We start from the raw sequence: 18,098 nt of genomic DNA on the forward strand, positions 1-18,098 counted from the left end.
TCTACAGGCTTTTCCCAGACCCCACCTGCACTACCCACTGTGCCCTGGCCTGAACACCCAGCGTCCAGTTGCAGAAACAGCTGGTCCCGTGCCCGCTCCCCCAGTCCGGGGCTTCTTCCACTCCATCCCCGCGCAGGGCCAGGTGCAACCTCCCGCATCTCCAGAGGGTCACAGCCGTCCCCGCACCTCTATTTGGGGAGCGCATCTCCGACCCGCGGGCGGCGGGGAAGCCGGGGCGAACGCGGTCCCCGCCGCCTGTGCCCCGAGGGGAGCAGCGCCAGGCCGGCTCCGCCCGCTCCCGCTCCGGCGCGCGCAGGGAGGGGCGCGGGGGCGCGCACGCAGGCGGCGGGGGCGCGCGGCGCCCGGGCACGCGCAGGGCCGCTGTCTGTCCTAATGCGGCGGCTGGCGGCGAGAGGCGCTGCAGGGGCCGCGGGCCGAGCTGCGGAACGGCCGGCGGGTGGCACGGACAGCGCCGGGCGCCGGGGCCCGAGCCCCCGCAGGTAGGCGAGCCGACCCCCGGGGGCTGGGAGTGGCGGTGGGACCGGGCTGTTCTGGACGCCCCCCCCCCCCCATCCCCGGAGCGACACCGCCTTGGTTCCCGCCCTCCTCCGTCTCGCTCCATCCCTGACCTGTCCCCATCCCCCCCCCGCTCCGTCCACCTCCCTCCCGGTTCCTGCTCTCCTACACCTGACCTGCCGGAATCCATCGCATTGTCTCCTTCCCTCCCGCCCACCGGGCTCCCCAAGTCCCTGCGTGCCCCGACCCCCTTTCCATTCCAGCTCATCGGCCGCACCCCTCCCCCGTCCTGCATCCTCCCGGGTCCCCTTTCCTCTCTGTTCCGGCCTCGTCCTCCAGCCCGCCCCTGTAGCTCTGTTGAGCTCACACCCCATCTTCCAATGACCCCATCCCTTCTGGTCCCCCTCCGGACCCAGCCGCCCCCATTCCTTGCCCTCCCCTCCCTGGACCCCCTCCTGCGACCCTGTCACACCGCACTGTCTCACTAAACTCCCCCTCCCCCCACCCCTGGTTCAGTCCTCCCCTAGCCCTCCCCCACCCCACTCCCTGCCCAGGTCTGTTCCCAGTTGCCTCCTGTACCCCAGTCCCTCCTCTGAACCCCATCCCTTTTCCTTTGCTGTTAGCTGCCCTGCCTCCCATCACCTTCCCACCTGCCCTTGTGAAACGGCGTGGACCCACTTTGCTTGTCCAGAGCTGCCTTCTCTCTGGGGAGACCTGGAGGTTCTAACCCCCACCCAGCCCCCTTTCTGAGTGTTGGGCCCTGTTCAGCTTTGAGGGTGAGGAAGACTGGGTCAGTGTTTCTCTCCGAGGCTCCACCCAGCCAGCCCCCTAGGTGTTCACGTTTGTTTCCTAGGTGGCTGGGAGAGGGGCTCTAAGCAGGTGGCGGTGGCATGGGGACAGAGAAGAGGAAGGGTTTGGGGGGGCACCGGCCTGAGGCACTGGAGAATTCTGGGCTGTAGCAAGGCGTCTTCCTCAACCTCTAAGTCAGCACTTTGGCATGAGAGCTCCTGGGAGAGCTGCCCGTGGCCGGGCTGAGAGTGGGCAGAATGCTGAATCACCCGCTCCGTGCCCCGTGGCAGCCCCTTGCCTGCCCTCAGCCGGACCTGTGCCGGCTTCCTGTGTGCGAGTGTGCGTGCACACGCGTGTGTGTGCCGGCCAGAGTAGTGTGTCTGCGGGAGGAGCGGATGGGTCGGCCCCATCGTCCCTCTGCCCGATTGCGTCCCATATCCCCTCGGGGGGGAGCCAGGCTGGACCCCCATCAAATCTCAGCACAGGCAGAGGCAGGGCTGTGAGGCCTGCTTGGGCAGGAGTGATGGTTCTGACGGGCCACAGGCCCAAAAAGGTTCAGAACCGGCGGAACTTAGGCCCTGAGTCGGAGAAGCCTAGGGAAACGCTTGGCGTGTGTCCCCCTGGGAAAGGGCCGTACCAGCTGTGCGAGCCTGGGGGGGTGGGCAAAGGAGACAGACGGGTCCTCTCTCTGGTCCGGAGCACTAGGGCCTGGTGGAGGCACAGACGGGGGCTGGGAGCTGGACGGGGAGGGCCCTGCTCCGTCTGCTACCTTCTACCTTTTGTCTTGCTGGAGCCCGTGCTGCTGAGAGGGGGGGCCTTTCTCCCCCTTTTCTTTGGGTTCAACTGAAGGGGCGCGCGTGTGTGTGTGTGTGTGTGTGTGTGTGTGTGTGTGTGTGTGTGTGTGTGTGTAGGAAGAGAATAACACAGACTGGGACAGAGACTCGTGCTGCACATTGTGTTCGCTCCGTGAACCAGGGAGGGACGAGGTCCCCTGCAGAAACCCGAGGCTGAAATTGGAGGTGGAGGCTCCTAGGAGCTGGACTCTGCCCCTCCCCGGCCCGCTCTCCACTTTAGACTTTAGTGTTGAGTGTTCGCACTCATGAGGCTTGCAGGGTGGGGGTGGGGGTGGGGGCTCTACAAGGATGTTCCTCCTCCTCCTCCTCCTCCTCCTCCTCTTTGTCCCCCTCCAGCCTCCCTTGGCATTTCCTGGCGGAGAGTTGTCTTCACCTGGGGCCGAGGCGGCTGCTGATTGGACTGGGGCTCTGACGTTGAGAGGCTTGATTGGGGCTCAGGGTGAGTGGGGGACTGTGATCGCCGGGTGCAGCCGCTCTTGACTCTGCGTGGCAAAGAGCACCCTTTGGGCTCTTGTTTGACATCACAAAGGCGCTACAGATAAACGGAGGCCCCCAAACTAGGAGCAGCGCCAGCTTCTCATTGTCCCTGGGTGGGGAGCTGCCCCCCACCCGTTCCTTCTGGTGCACTTGGAGCAAGCAGGTGGCTGGCACCTGAGGAGGCTATTGTCTCGGGTGTGTCTGGCTTTGGATTTCGGGGGTGGGGTGGGGGGGTTGTTCCAAGGAGGGATGGAGGGACAGGCCCCCAAGGTTCCTCTGTGCTGGTCTGAGAAGCGGTTCTCTGGGTGCTACCCTCCTTCTCTGAGATATCCAGGTGCAGGGAGAGGGGTCCCGGCACCTTATCTTCAGATAAAGGAGCTCCCAGCCCTTGGAAGAGGAGAGAGGGGCTACACTGCTCGGTCTCCATCTGTCTGCCTGGGGGAGTGACAGGAACAGAAGGTGGTTACTGCTTGTTCATTGAATAAGTGCAGCTTAAACCACCCTGGGTGCTGGGATCCAAGAGCCACGAAGCGAGGTCAGAGCTGCCCTGTTAAGGTAAGGAGAGGCAAGGAAGCTCTCAGGCAGAGGCCAGCGGCTTGTCTGAAGGCCTGTGCCTTTGTGGACAGCGGGGCGGTCCTGTCCTGAGCAGCAGTAGCACAGGGCTGTGTGGAGAGAGATGTAAGAGTTGCATGGAGGTTTGCAGCAGGAGGGAGGGGGTGCTGGAGCCCCTGGGTGCTGCTTCAGCCTGAGGGAGTCTCAGAAAACTGAGGACATGCTCCAGGCTCCCCAGCCCTGTCACTGAAGCCCTTGGACTTCAGGAGCCCCATGTGGTCAGGATGTGCCTAGAAGGGGCCTGGGAGTGAGGGCAGAGGGCCAGCAAGCATGGGCTCTGGTCAGGGTCCAGAAGCAGCGTGTGTGGAAACCTCGAGAGCTCCAGGATGGCGAGCAGGAGATGCTTTGAAGGGACACACCTGAACACAGCTCACCGAAAACATCCCTCCAAGAACTGGGCAAACAAGCCTAGGGATGGAGGTGTCCCCATCTGCCTGCAGAGCCCCTTTCTCCTTACACAGCTCGGGTCTTTCTTCATCTCAGGAGCTCGTCCCAGCCTTGGGATAAATCCTAGACTCTGCTAGGTCTTGGGTATGTAAGCTGACTCGAAGAGAAGGAAAAAAAAAAGCCAGTTAAAGTTTAGGACAAGAAAGAGTGTGACAGGGCTGGAGTGATAGTACAGCGGGTGGGGCATTTGCCTCCTTGCACATGGCTGACCTGGGTTCAATACCCAGCATCCCATAGGGTTCCCTGAGCACTGCCAGGAGTAATTCCTGAGTGCAGAGCCAGGACTCGTACCTGAGCATTGCTGGGTGTGACCCAAAAAGCAGAAAAAAGAAAGAAAAGAGAGAAAGAAGGAAAGAAAGAAAGAAAGAAAGAAAGAAAGAAAGAAAGAAAGAAAGAAAGAAAGAAAGAAAGAAAGAAGAAGAAAGAGGAAGGAAGGAAGGAAAGAAGGAAGAGAGGAGAGAAAGAAAGGAAGGAAGGAAGGAAGGAAGGAAGGAAGGAAGGAAGGAAGGAAGGAAGGAGGGAGGGAGAGAGGGAGGAAGGGAAGGAGGGAGGAAGGGAGGGAGGGAAGGAGGGAGGGAGGGAAGGAAGGAGTCGTGTGACAGAGTTTACATGAGTTCCTGGTCAGGGGAGAGCATGGCAGGCTGTCCTGTGTGTCTGCACCAAGCTGTTCACATAGATCCCTGCCTTGGTAGAGCTGCGGCTGTCAGACTTTTGAACATTAATTGGGGCCTGGCTTCAAGGGCAGCGGGGAGAGGCATGTGGCCTGGTCTCTGAGACCACAGGGGTGGATCTGGGAATGAGCAGCAGCCATTCTGCAGTTTACGCCAGCCAGTTCGACTCTTCCCCTCCTTTCCTTAAGCCTGCAGCAAGCCAGGAAAGATAGAGGTGGCCTAATCTAATAGATTAGAATGCTAGTTGAGCTGTGCTTTATATGCGTTGATTCGGTTAGTCTTCATAAGGGTTTGAAGAGAAACAGAGTGAGGACCCCTGGGTTAGAGATAAGCAGACAGATTCAGAATGATGATTTGCTTCAGATCGCAGAGCAGGTGCGCGGTGACAGAACTGGAATGTAAATCTGTATTCGCTTGACATACGAGGTGCTCAGGCACCTCTCCTATACGACCTACTGACACCCTCCTCCCTTGGGGGAAAGATAAGAATTGCGAGCTTGATCCACTTGCAGAAGCTTCCCTAGGAAAAGCTGCTGAAAGGGCTCTGCTCCCGAGCATCTTTGCGTTCTTACTGGGAAGGCGCAGACACGCGGTTCCTGCCTGGCAGCTCCGTGCGAAGGCACATGACTGTGTGTGCATAAAGACCGGGGTTCATGCCAGACACCAGCCCAAACAAAGAAGCCTAGAAATCCCGCCTTCACCTAGGGGAAATGGGATAGAAACGTGTGAAACTCCTGGGGACTAAGTACGAGACCTATAGAAGGGGGCCTTCCTCGGTGCAGATTCTGGATAGTACAGTTTCAAAGGACGGGGGAATGCAAATTGGCTCAATCATTTGGGGGAAAACCCTGCGGTGCTTCCTCAAAGCGAAAGCTAGAGCCCCCAGGGGCCCCAGCAATCACACTTTCTTGTCCATTTGAAGAACTGTGAAAAGATCAACACAAAAAGCTACACCCACCCTGGTGTTTGTGGCAGGGCAGTTTGTAATAGCTAAAACATGGACCCAGCCAGAGGCCCATCGGCAGGTGACTGGGCAAGGATGCTGTGGTTCGTGGATACTGTGGAATACTGGGCAGCCAGAAAGAAGAGGTAAAGGACACGTATCGGAGGCCATACAATGGAGGTAGAGACAAAGCAAATTAAAAAGACAAAACCAAAGGATGTTGATAATGGAGTTAAGAATACCTGAGAGAGGGCTGGAGAGATAATACTGCACTAGGGCTTTTGATCTCTAGCATCACATATTTTTCCCTGAACCTACCAGGAGTTCTCCCTGAGCACAGAGCCAGGAGTAAGTCCTGAGCACCACTGGGTGTGGCCCAACCCCCCCCCCCCGGGCCCCCAAAATAACACCCAAACCCAATGAAAACCAAAGAATAGCTGAGAGAAGGAGTGAGGGAGGGTAAGTGAGTGAGTGAGGGGCAGACAGTGGAAAAATGATTTAAAAACACTTAAAATTACTTAAAACATAAAAATTACTTTTAAAATTACTTAAAATATGAAAGTAAAATGCCTTAATATTTCCTCTGAAATCACAAGTTTAAACAAATTACTTATTCATTTATTTATTTTGTTTTGGGGCCCCACCTGGCAGTGCTCAGGACTTACTCAGGAATTACTCCTGGTGGTGCTTGGGGGACCATGTGGGACGCCGGGGATTGAACCCGGGTCAGCCTCATGCAAGGCAAGCTCCCTACCTGCTGTACTGTCACTCTGAAAAGGACCCTCAAGGAAATTGAGGGTTGAATGTTTCATTTCCAGCCCAGCAGCAGCAGCAGCCCTTAACGGAGTTTCCCTGCAGTCTAAAAAGTTTTCTCAAGACCGTCTCCTCTCAGAACCTGCTTGATGCATTTCCTGTCCTGTCCTTCCTCTCTGAGAACCCCAGGGAAAGTTGGAGAGCCTGGGGGTGGTCCAGCCGCAGCTGTCGGGCATCTGCCTTTTCCTCCTTCACCTGCTCCGCCTCCCCCGCCCCCCACCCCCCAACAGCCCCTGGCAGTCTCTCTCCCCATCTTTATGATGCTAATTGTGTTGTTAATTTTTCTGAGATGCTGAAAGAAAGCCCCAATCTGTTCTAATGAATTTAATTAGAGAGGGGCTTGGAGGCCTTCCGAACCTCTTACCAGGATCACTGTAAACAGAATTAAGGAGATAAACAGCCACTCGGGGTAAGAAGAAGCTGGGGCTAGGAGGGAGGATTTCTGACCGGAACCCTTCAAAGGGGGTGGGCTGGGCTTTGGTGACCAGGTTGGAGGTAAGCTTGACTGTGGGGGATCCCCTGGAGCTGTTCCCACCTGCCCCACTCAGCCCCATATTGTCAGCTTCTTGCTTAATTCCATTCTGGTTGGGAGCTGACGTCTTGTCATTCTCATCACCCTCCTCAGACATTAGTTGAGCATCTGCTCTGTCCCCACTATCTTCCTGAGCTTGGTGGAGACTTCTGACTCCTTGTCTCTGCCCTCGGGAGATAAAAGACACATGTTCAATTAGGAGAAAAATATTGTTAATTCTCAACAAGACGAAGGCTGGTAAGAGGTTGTGTTGGACTTGGGTTGTGGAAAAAGACCAGAAAGCAAGTGTGAACCTTGCAAACTTGGTCCTCGTGGGCAAGAGGATGAGGAGCGACAGAGTCAGCAGGGTGGAGGGAACCTGTGAGTGCTGAGGAGGAACAGGGCTAGGTGATCAGCGCATGTAATTTATTGGTGAAGGGTCTGTCTGGAAATCACAGGAGAACCCAAGAGTCACATCTTCCTTCGAACCTGTCCTCTGCTTCTGCTGGGGTCTGCCCATGTCTCTTCTCTGAGCTCAAAGGATGACCAACTTGAGGAAGGGCCTCGGGGCCAGAGGTTTCCAGGCCTTTGTGTTGAGTTCGCCCTGCTGGGTCCAGTGTAGGCCAACTGGGATGGATGGACCAGAAGCGAAGTTTTGTTCTTAGGTCTTGTGACTTTCTGGAATGAGAGTGAAAGGCTGGCAGAGTCATCCTGAGGACCTTTCCCGGCGAGGAGAATCAGTAAACGTTTTGTTTACTGACGCTTGACAATTTGCTTTGGCAGCAGCAAGTATTCAGAACAGTCTTCTAACTGTAGGGTCAGTAAATTCTATAACTTGTCTTGTGTTACCGAGAGTTCTCTGATGTGGATGCGCAAAAGTGTGTTCGCGTGTGCATGGTACCAATGTTAGGGAAATATTCTAGAATTTCAGGCTAGATTCTGGATGTTGATAAATCGTTATGATACAAAGCTATGGATATGTTAAAATTGTTAATCACTTTAGGGCCTTGATTTCTCCATGTGCAAAATGGGTCTTTCTGTGTTATCATTCCAACAGCATATTGTGTATAGATCCATAAATCAAATGGATCGATTTTTGTTGATCTATTAGTTTCTTGGAGAATACAGTTTTTGTTGTTGTAATTTTTGGTGGCAGCATCCAGCTGTGCTCAAGGCTTCTGGCTCTATGCTCAGGAATCACTCCTGGAATGACTTGGGTACCATATGTGGTACTGGGGGATTGAACCTAGGTCAGCTACATACAAGATGCCTCACCTGCTGTACAATCTTTCTGGCCCAGGACAGATAAATACTTGCAGATATAATGAGCAAATATAACCCAGCATTTTGACAGAAAGTATAATTTTTTTTTTGTCTGGGGCGGGGGGCACACCTGGTGGAGCTCAGAGCTTACTCCTGGCTGTATACTCAGTATCACCCCCTGACAAGGCTCTGAGAACCTCATGGGATGCTAGGGATTGAACCCAGGTTAGCCGTGTGCAGGGCAAACTCTCTGCTTACTGTATTACTGCTCCAACATGGAAAGTATAATTTTACCTAAAATTTTAAGTCAGTGTTCCTCCTGGACTGGAGCGATAGCACAGCGGGTAGGGCATTTGCCTTGCACGCAGCCGACCTGGGTTCGATTCCTCCATCCCTCTCAGAGAGCCCGGCAAGCTTCCGAGAGTATCCTGCCTGCACGGGAAAGCCTGGCAAGCTACCTGTGGAGTATTCAATATGCCAAAGACAGTAACAACAAGTCTCACAATGGAGACGTTACTGGTGCCCGCTCAAGCAATTTGATGAGCAACAGGAAGATGGAAGATAGTTCCTCCTCTATGATGCCTCTTGACTTGTGAGATTAATTGGAGTTTAATTGGTGACACCATCAAGGATTATTATTATGATTTTTAAAAATTTTCCCTAGTCTTTCTGTCTGGGCACTGCTGTCAGCTGTGGCTGCCTCTTCTCAGTGTCTGGGTGAGGGACATTGTTCTGAGGACTCTGTGAGGGCCTTTCCCATGTGTTGGAGGTGACCTATTCTTTAGGAAGGAACATGCCTTTGAGGCCACAGGCAATTTTCCTTTGCTGACGTAGGTAGGGACAGAAACTAGATCTCTTCCTGATGATCATCGTTCACTTAGTGGAACTGAAACCGTAGTTACTCAGGTTGGGAGCTAGCTCAGGGTTCTTGGTCTGACCTGGATCCTGGACTGTGACCTCAATTGTTTTTTTACATAACATTGATTTCATTGGCAGTTCATCTTTGCGGCCTGTGTTTTATATATAGCACACTTCTAAGTGGCAGTGTGATTTGGGAGAATCCCTGACTCCCAGTCTGCTGGAGATGGTTTAGTCCAATATCTGTGGTTTACCAAGATCAAGAAATTGAGACTTGCGTGTGACTACGAGGCTGTTCCACTCACTGGCCTTCCAGGAACTTTGAAAGCTACATGTGAACCTAGTAATTATATAAAATGGTATGTAATTAAGTTCCCTAAAGCAGGAGCTAATCTAGAAGTGTTGGAATGTCAGAGCAGGGAGGGAATCAGTGTAAATTAATCTGTCCGGTGGAAGGTTTTAAGGAGGAACAGGAATGGTATGATCAGACATTGAATTGGCCAGATTGGAACCTACATGGAAGCTACAGTGGGTGAGACCAGCTGGAACTAGAATTTCCAGACTCCTGACTCTGACTGAGGAGGTGGCATTCAGGGGTGTGAAAGCTCCCTCTTGGGCTTGTTCTTGCTATGAAGAGAAGGTGGGTAGGGGAAATCCCATCGCAGCCACCTAGCGGTGTTTGGGTGTTGGTGCTCTCTGAAGGGTTTGGGGGAAGTGGGTGCTGAAACTTTTTTCTTGGCTGCTAAATTGGAGCTTGTGGCTGTCCAGGGTGCTGATCTGCTCTTTGCAAGATTTCTGTCTCAGTGATGTCTGGGAATACTTAGAACCACCCAAAGAGACCTGGGAATGGCGCTGGCTAGACTAGCTGGCACGCCGTGGGCTTTCTGGCAGCAAACTGGTTTAAGCATCTGACTTCACAGTCCTTGTGATGGAAAAAAAAATATGGGCCTGGGAAGCAAGTAATGGCCTTCTTGGGAGGAGACCATGAGAGTGCGCATATCCATGCTAAACCGACTGGAGTTGTAGCCCATACGGTTGGCCTTCGAGTCTTTGTACTTCCATGAGAATTCCAGTACATTTCTGCTGTCATTGTGAGCAATGCAGTTCTTTAGCTACGCACTTCAGAGTATCTACCTCTCACCCTTGCCTGCAGACACAGAGAGAGCACTGGAAGTTTCCAGAGACTCATTACTTCAAATGAAACATCTCTCTCTCATTTTTTTAATTTTTAAAATTTTATTGAGGGGCCGGAGCGATAGCACAGCGGGTAGGGCGTTTGCCTTGCACGCGGCCGACCCGGGTTCGATCCCCGGCATCCCATATGGTCCCCCAAGCACTGCCAGGAGTAATTTCTGAGTGCAAAGCCAGGAGTAACCCCTGAGCATCGCTGGGTGTGACCCAAAAAGCAAAATAAAATAAAATAAAATAAAATTTTATTGAATCACCGTGAGATAGTTACAAACTTTCATGCTTGGGTTACAATCTCACAATGATTAAACACCCATCCCTCCACCAGTGCACATTCCCCACCACCAATATCTTGGGTATACCTCCCCTTTCCCACCCTCCCCCTGCCTCTAAGGCAGACAATATCAAATGAATCATCTCAGGGCTTCACATCAGTGCTGTTCAGTCATGCTTTTTGTGATTATGGGCATGTCCCCTAGGAGGACATAGGAGCATAGGAACCACAGGTAACGACTGAAATGTGATGAACCTGACTGAGAGTTAAATGATATTTAATGTAAGCACTCGTGTGTGGCTGGTGGCTGTTGTGTTGAACTGCATCTAACCCTAGCGTCTGACCCCCTGTCCTTTGTTCTAGACACCTCCCTATTGGTCCTTCTCCTGGCACCTCTGGGAATGAGCCTGGACTTGAGTGGAGGTGAGCTAGGTGCCTTGCCAGAGAAGGCCTCCCCAGGTGGAGTCTGGACTGAAAGTCTGCTACTGGTTTGGGTTTGGCCCAACTTTCCGGTTGCAGTGAGTTCAGCATGATGGGTTGCTGTGACTTTCCTTTTAGGGGCAGAGAGGAGAGTAGGCCCCCTGGACAGGTCCCTGAGACCTGGGCTGGTAAGCAAAGCAGCTGTGTGGCCAGGCAAACACACTGACCGGGCAGCGGCTGATGCCTGGTTGGGTCGAGGTTTGTGAGTATACAACCAGAGAGAGGGGCCCCGTGTCCTCCCCTTCTCCCCCTGGGCATCTGGACACTCTTTTTTTTCTTTGCTTTTTGGGTCACACCTGGCGATGCACAGGGGTTCCTCCAATTACTCCTGGCGGTGCTCAGGGGACCATATGGGATGCTGGGGATTGAACCCGGGTCAGCCACGTGCAAGGCAAATGCCCTACCCGCTGTGCTATCGCTCCAGCCCCCAACATCTGGACACTCTTTATCTGCTGCGTGGACACGGTCCGGGATGGCAGTGTGCGTGAGTGTGGTAGCTTAAAAAGCCGATCATGGGCCAGAAGGTGGCCCCCAAAGGGCCGGGCTGTGTGCTTTGCACGCAGGAGCTGCAGTCCCCAGCACGACGTGCTCCCTCCTGCACCAAGCCTGAGTAAAGCCTGTGTGCTTGCAGGCGTGGCCAAAAACAAGCAGAGGTCGGGAGTGATGGCACAGCAGGTACAGTGCTCGTCTTGCAAGCGGCCAACCCAGGTTCAATTCCCCTGCCCCCCCTGTGGTCCCCCTGTCCACTCCCAGGAGTAATTCCTGAGTGTCAGTAATCCCTGAGCACTGCCAGGTGTGGCCCAAGACCAAAACAAACAAACAAAAGCACAAACACAAGCAGGCAAACCCCCCACACAAACAAGCAAGCAAAAAAGAAACCCAAACAAGCGAGGTCATTTTAAGTGCCCACTGATGGCGAGTAGTGCCAGTCTGCCGAGAGCCCGGGCAGAAGCTCCGCTGTGCTCGCCCACCTTCTTGCAGACTCTGGTCTCCAGCTCCCGGGGCTAAATCCTGCTCCGTTGCTTGGAGTGTGGCTTCCCACAGGCTGGCCTGACAGTCTCCCCGCTTCCCGCCTTGGCCTCTTTGTGCGGCCTGCGGGCCTCAGTGAGTGTCTTTGTTAGCCCACAGCGATGGTCTCAGCCCGGGGGGAGTTGTGTGCACGGAACACAGCACTATTTAGTGAGCTGCTGGCCCCGGCGGGAGTCTCTGTGCTTGGTACTCCGGGCAGTGACAAAGGAGGGGCGGCGAGGGCCTCCCCCTCCTGAGGGGGAGCCAAGGCCGCACGTGTGGACACACATACACACACACATACACACACACACACATACGCAGGCACCAGTGGGGGTGTGGGGGAGGAGCTGGGCGCTGTGTGCGTGTCTCTGTGTGGCCTGTCGTGAGGATTCCCTCAGTCTGGCTGGTACCAGCCGCCTCCATGCCCACATGACTGTGCCTTGGGGGTGAGACTGCTGGCTGGCTCCCCAGGGCCCAGCTGAGGCCGGGCTGTCCTGAGTGTCCCCTTCCAGGGCGGGTCGGGGGGACCCAGAGAGGACAAGAGAAAAGAAAACGCTTTTTCTTTTGGTCCCTTACATGGGGACAGGATCTTGCCCGTGGGTTATTTCCTAGTCATAGAGAGTAATGTGGGTGGGGGACTCCTAAACAGTGCTCAGTGGGGTCCAGGACCATTCCCAGAGATGCTTGGCTAACTGGACCGGATGGGTCTGAGCTTGGGCCTGGCAGCATGACCGCTTGGGGCCGGTGGTATCGGGGGCCAGCAGGGTCATCTGGTTGAGTGTGAATCTGAGAGTCCTTGGTGGGTGGCACTGGTGCTCGGGATGAAACCCAGGGCCTTGTGCATGCCAGGCGTGCCCAGCCCTCTTGCAGCTCTGGTCTCGAGGCCGGGATGCAGGCCAGGCACGGCTCTGGGCACTCAAGGGAGCAGGGTTGGGGGTAGGGCACCCCAGCACTCACCGAGCCCCTCTTCTCTGCTGCCCAGGGCTGGGCTCTGCCCGGAGGGGAGCAGCTGGGCTGGGGGAGGGCCCCGTGGGCGGACTCCGGGAGGGAGCTTGCCCTTTCCTGCCCTCTGCCTGCACGCCTGCCACCTGGGCTCCGGCTCAGAGCATACAGGCCGAGCCCGGAGGGTCCACAGGGCCTGAGCGTCTGCATCGCTCACCAGCTCCCAGGAATAGCGGATCCCCCGCCAGTCTGCAAACCGCTCAGGCTGGTGAGGTCCACCCTGCGGGTTCCCCACCCTGGCACTCGTCACCCTCTCGGGGGAGACGGAAACTGTTGATTCTGCAACCTGACTTCCTTGCAGTCTCCGCTTGTTGGACCTGCGACTCGAATGCTGAAAAGGCCTGGCGGGAGGTTGGGCTGCAGGGCCTGGCTCTCGGGGAGGGCTCTCTCCTCGCGCCCCCCCCCTCCCCTGCCTGTGGCGTCCTCGTCCCAGCAGATGCGCTCAGCCCTGCCCCTCCGAGTCCTTAGCCTGCCGGGGCTTCACTTGGCGGCTTGACCGCGTGGTGCCGAAGGACTCCAAGAGTGGCCCCTGCCCCCAGGGCGTCCCCCTCCACCACGAGCAGGTGGGAGCAGGTGGCTCTGCTCCTGGAGTGAGTCAGAGGGGGTGCAGGCGCCCCAAACCTGGCCTACAGCTGCAGATCTGGTTGTCAACGGGATTGGGCAGCAGAAAACGGGGGTGGGCTTTGAGAGGGAGGCCAGGCCGCGTTTCTGGCTGCCCGTGGCTTTCATTCTCTCCATGACAGAAGTGGGGTCGTGTGCTCCTCATTGCTGCCTGCAGAAGAGACTGAGCTGGCAGCTCCCCAGTGGCGTGCGCGCTTCCCTTGAGCCTGTTCTGGAGGCCCAAGCCCCAACAGAGCCAGAAAACTGGAACAAAGACCCCGCTGGTCTGGCGTGCCAGGGAGCACCCAGGGGCTCATGTGCTCCCTGCCTGCCTGCGGCCATGCCACTCCTCCCCGGCCACCCAGACGAGCCGGGTTGTGCAGCACGGGGACTGAGGGGGACCCGGGCCCAGACCCCAGCTCTGTGCCGGCAGCCTGCAGTGGCTGGGTTTCTGTCGTCTCGTTGACTGGCTTGGATGTCACGATCCCCTGTGCACGAGGCCACGGGAGCTGTGATGGGGCTCGAGACCCCGCAGGCACCTCTGGGTTTTGTCACAAGCTCACACTGGAGATGATTCTTGTCTGGCGGCCACTGGCATTGAAGCAGGAGGCTAGACGGTGTCTGCCCCAGACACGAACTTCCCTGAGGGGCCCTGGGGCCCCGGAGAGGCTGGGCCACATCTGCTTCCCGTGCAGAGGTTCGAGGTCTTTCTGGAACCCAAAGAAACGGTGCGGGACCAGAGCCATAGCACATCGGAGAGCGTGCTTGCCTCACGTCCAGCCCACCTGGGTTGGATTCCCGGGGTCCTGCGTGATCCCTGAGCAGGGACAGAGTAATTCCTGAGAGTAGAGCCAGGAGTAACCCTGGAGCATCACCAGGTGTGAGTCCCGCTCCCAAAACAAACAAGCAAACCAGACAGGGTACAGAGAAAGGGGCCGAGCCTCGAGCCTTCCTCAGACTTGGGTGGAATGCCCGCAGGACCATTTCATCATTGGGGTTCTCTGTGCCCCTCCTGAGTTGGGGGGTCTTCCCCTCCTATGTATGGCTTTGCCCTGAGAGGCACCCCCGGGGCTCCTGCACACCACTCCCTCCATCAGGCACCCCCTGACTCCAAGGGCATCCTGGGGAAGTGGGGCTGATGCCGATGTTCTGGAAAACACTGGGGACGAAGAGCCAGGAGAGAGGGCAATGGGCTAAGTGCTGACATGGCGTGCCCCCCAGGAGCCATTTCTCATACCACCTGGCTGCCTGAGCATTGCCAGAAGCAACCCTTCAGAGCACTGTGGCGGGAGTAGCCCCTGAGTACCACTGGATGTGGCCCAAGTCTCCATCCCCAGTGAAGGCTGGGGCGGAGCTATGTGTGTGATCTGGCCAGTTGAGGAGGGTCCTGCTAGTCCAGGGCCTCTTTGCCTGTGCGTGGAGCAGGTGTGGGGGTGGTTCTTCAGCTCAGCCCCCCAGCGGGCTTATACAGAGACAGAGAACTCACTCGTGCAGCAACCGGGGAGCGAGCGTAAGCATGTGGGCTCTAGACTTGTGCCTCTCATTTGCCTCATCTGCAGGATGGACCGCTTGGATCTGTCCATGTGTGTCCACTTTGGCTGGCTGTGGTCCTGTGGCTCCTGAAGCTTGGTGCTGCAGAACTGTCCTGTGTCAGGGCCATTCCTCTACAGTGAGAACCTATCCTATCCTGCCCTGCCCTGCCCAAGCCCCTCCCTCTTCCTTATCCCCTCCCCCTCCCCTCCCTTCCCCTTGTTGCCAGTGACCAGCCGCTACTCACGGTTGTGGAGCTTTCACACACTTGGTTGCACTATGCACAGGAGGTTGTACATTTTGTAGTGGCGGGTTGGTGGGGGCTGGAGGGGGCGTCACAGATAGCATTGCTGCCTCGGTTGCTCTGGCCGTATGGATGGTGCTAGGAGTCGAACTTGAGGCCTCATGCCTCCACGGAAGATGCTCCGGGACTTACCTTCCGTCGGGAGTGATTTCAGGGTTCCTTTCAGGTACCAGGGCTTGTCGTGTTGCTTTGGTGTCTTCTGGGCCAGTCCCCGCCTGGCACTTTGGCTTCTGTCTCTTTCTTTTTGAGTGCCCCTGGGGCTTTCCGTGTCTGAGGACAGTTTCCCGGCTCTGGCTCTGCCTGGTCAGCATGCTTCCCCTTTGGAAGAACAAGGTTTCAGCGAGGCCTGGGCTAAAAATGAAACACTCTGTACCCGGAGCCTTGACCCCCCACGGCTGTCCGCAGAACCCCACGAGATGCCCCTGTGACTGCAGAGGGGTGAGCAATCAGCCTTGGCTTCTCCAGCATCCCCTGTCCTGGGCACTGTGGGACGGGCAGGAGGCCCATGGGGTGGGGGCGAGTCGGGGGGGGGGGTGCAGTTGGGCGAGTCTAGCTGGTGGCCCCACGCCCTGACTTTCCCTTCTCCATCAGACTTGTCCTTGCCTGCTCGGATGTTCTGTGACCGTGCTGACCGTGGCGGAGTGAGGGGTGGCAGTATACAGCTCCCCAGGAGCCTGAGGTTAAAGGACACGGAGCAGAAGACTCTGAAGGCTGTCTGTCTGCACCCTGCTGGAAGGTTCTAGAAGGCTGGGGCTAAGTGAGGTCAGGGCCTAGTCAGGTGCTGAGTTCAGCTGGGGACACGTCCTCTGAGCCTGGGAGGGGCCGAATGTCCCCATGTCTGCTGGCTGGGGCGGTCAATCCCTGGTGCTTGTTTGTGGAGATTGCTCCGAGCTCTGCCTTCCGCTGCAGCCAGGAACCTTTGTCCCAGCCAATCAATCCTGGAATTCCCCGTGGGGCTATGAAAGAGTGCGTGCATGCGTGTGTGTGTGTGTGTGTGTGTGTGTGTGTGTGTGTGTGTGTGTGTGCATGTTTCAGTTGCCCCTGTGGTTTCCTTCCCGCAGATGCGTGTCAATCAATTGATGACAGCCTAACCACCAGTGGGGAGCAGTGGTTTCTGAGCAAGGATGGCTGTGACCTCCTGTTTCTGCTTATTGTCACAGAGTAACGGAAGATGAGGTTAGAGCCACGGCTGGTCAGAGCGCCCCCTTCGAAGCCACAAGCAGGGCTGGGGGGCAGGGCCTCTCCTCGGCCTCTTTCCCTCCCTCTGCCATTTACTTAGAGCATTTTTCTGCAGTCAGAAACCACTCCTGGCTGTGCCCTTCCTGCCCTCTTACCCCCGCAGTCTCGTCCTGGCCACCCATGCCTTGGACATCTTGGATGCCTCTTGGGGGCCGGTCTCTTCGATTCCAGTCTAAGTCCATCCGCTTGAGTTTGCCCCTGGGCTAGCCTTAATGCTGACCATGCTTTCCAGCCAGAAAACCCCGTGGCCATGGCCTCATTGCTGTTGGCCCATGGCAAGGCACAGTGGACACGGATGGTTTCCGCTGTGTTTCGTTGGTTCTGTAAGGGGTGCCTTGGGGGACGACTTGGGTCAAGATTCTCATTCGCTTTGTGGAGGAGGAAGGGAAGTCTCGAACGGGTCTCGTTCATAGCCTGGCTTCTCTGCCCCGTCCTGGCTGCTGGGGAGAGTGTGTGTCCTGCACCTGCCCTGTCCCTGTGCTGTCCATTTACGGGGAGCAGGAGGAAAGAGGAAGACCCCGCTCATCTTTTCCCAGGGCCACTGACTGGGCCATTTCTCTGAGGTCAGCTCAGGCGCTATAGGGCTTAGACCCTCCACTCTCCCTCTCTGCTTCGGCCTTTTCTCTCCAGAAAGTCTCACACACCCGCCTCCCTGGCTTCTGTCTGCTGCAGCTCCGTGCCCTTTGGAGGCAGCCCACGCTGTCATTGGAGCAGCGGGCATGAGGCGCCTAGCGGGGGCTGAGAGGGGTGGCGAAAGCTCTCGAGTTTGTCTGCTGGTCCCTTTTTGCATTTTGTTTGGTTTGATTTGGAGGCCCACACCCGGCGATGTTCAGGGTTTACTCCTGGCTCTGCAGTCAGAAACCACTCCTGGCTGTGTCCTTCCTGCCCTCACACCCCCTTGCATTTGAATCACAAGGCCCGGGTAGGACCCAGGAAAGTATTTCTGGAGTTTCCAGGAGGTGCCTGCTGCTTCAGGGAGAACTGCTGGTTTAGCTTTTTGAGTTTTTGAAAGTGGGTCTGCTGCAATCTGAATGTGTCTCCCCCAAATTTCTGTGTTGGAAATCCGGTGCCCATTTAGGTGGTTAGGTCCTGATGGGGCAGGGGAACTGTGTGTGTGGGTGGGTATCTGTTCCCTGATGGGGAACTGTGTGTGGTGGGTATCTGTTCCCTGCTGGAAGAGTCCTGAGAGCTCGTGAGTTGCCCCAGGGGCCGCGTGAGGACCCAGGGTCCAACCCGCATCCAGAAAAGAGTTCTAAGCAGAGCCCTCTGTGTCTACACTGGAAAGAGGTGTAGATATCTGCGTGTCAGTGCCTCGGCCACCCTCTCTGTGCTCGCAGTGGGGGGAGCTGCTTTCTGGGAGATCAGAGCCCTATTCCCAGCCGCTGGCATGGAAACTGGGGCATTCTCAAGGGCTCACACCAGCAGCCAACTTCATTTCTGTTTTTCATTTTCATTTTTTTTGGTTTGTTTTTGGGTCACACCTGGTGGTGCTCAGGACTTACTCCTGGCAGGGCTCAGGGGACCATATGGGATGCTGGGAGTCGAACCCAAGTCGGACATGTGCAAGGCAAGTGCCCTAAACGATGGACTCTCTTTCTGGTTCCCTTCTTTTCTGCTTTCAACTTCTCAGTTAATGCCTGTATTCTATTTCCCTTCCTGAATATGAACCTAGCGGGGCCCTGGTGTGGAGGGGTGAGGAGTAGGGTATCTTCTCAC

General features: G+C 56.1%; 1 protein-coding gene across 14 annotated transcripts in view; it reads left to right on the plus strand.

The window, feature by feature from the left end:
• The first annotated feature begins 351 nt into the window (after positions 1-351).
• NFASC (neurofascin) overlaps positions 352-18,098 on the plus strand; it is a 179,989-nt gene continuing 162,242 nt past the window's right edge. For all 14 annotated transcript variants that reach the window (XM_055144403.1, XM_055144410.1, XM_055144412.1 and 11 more), the window contains exon 1: positions 352-500. In XM_055144403.1, the coding sequence (XP_055000378.1) occupies positions 394-500 (107 nt within the window). In that variant the 5' untranslated portion in view covers positions 352-393. The remainder of the gene's footprint in view (positions 501-18,098) is intronic.

Source organism: Sorex araneus, chromosome 7, assembly GCF_027595985.1.
Source record: "Sorex araneus isolate mSorAra2 chromosome 7, mSorAra2.pri, whole genome shotgun sequence".
NCBI classification, from domain to species: Eukaryota; Metazoa; Chordata; class Mammalia; order Eulipotyphla; family Soricidae; genus Sorex; species Sorex araneus.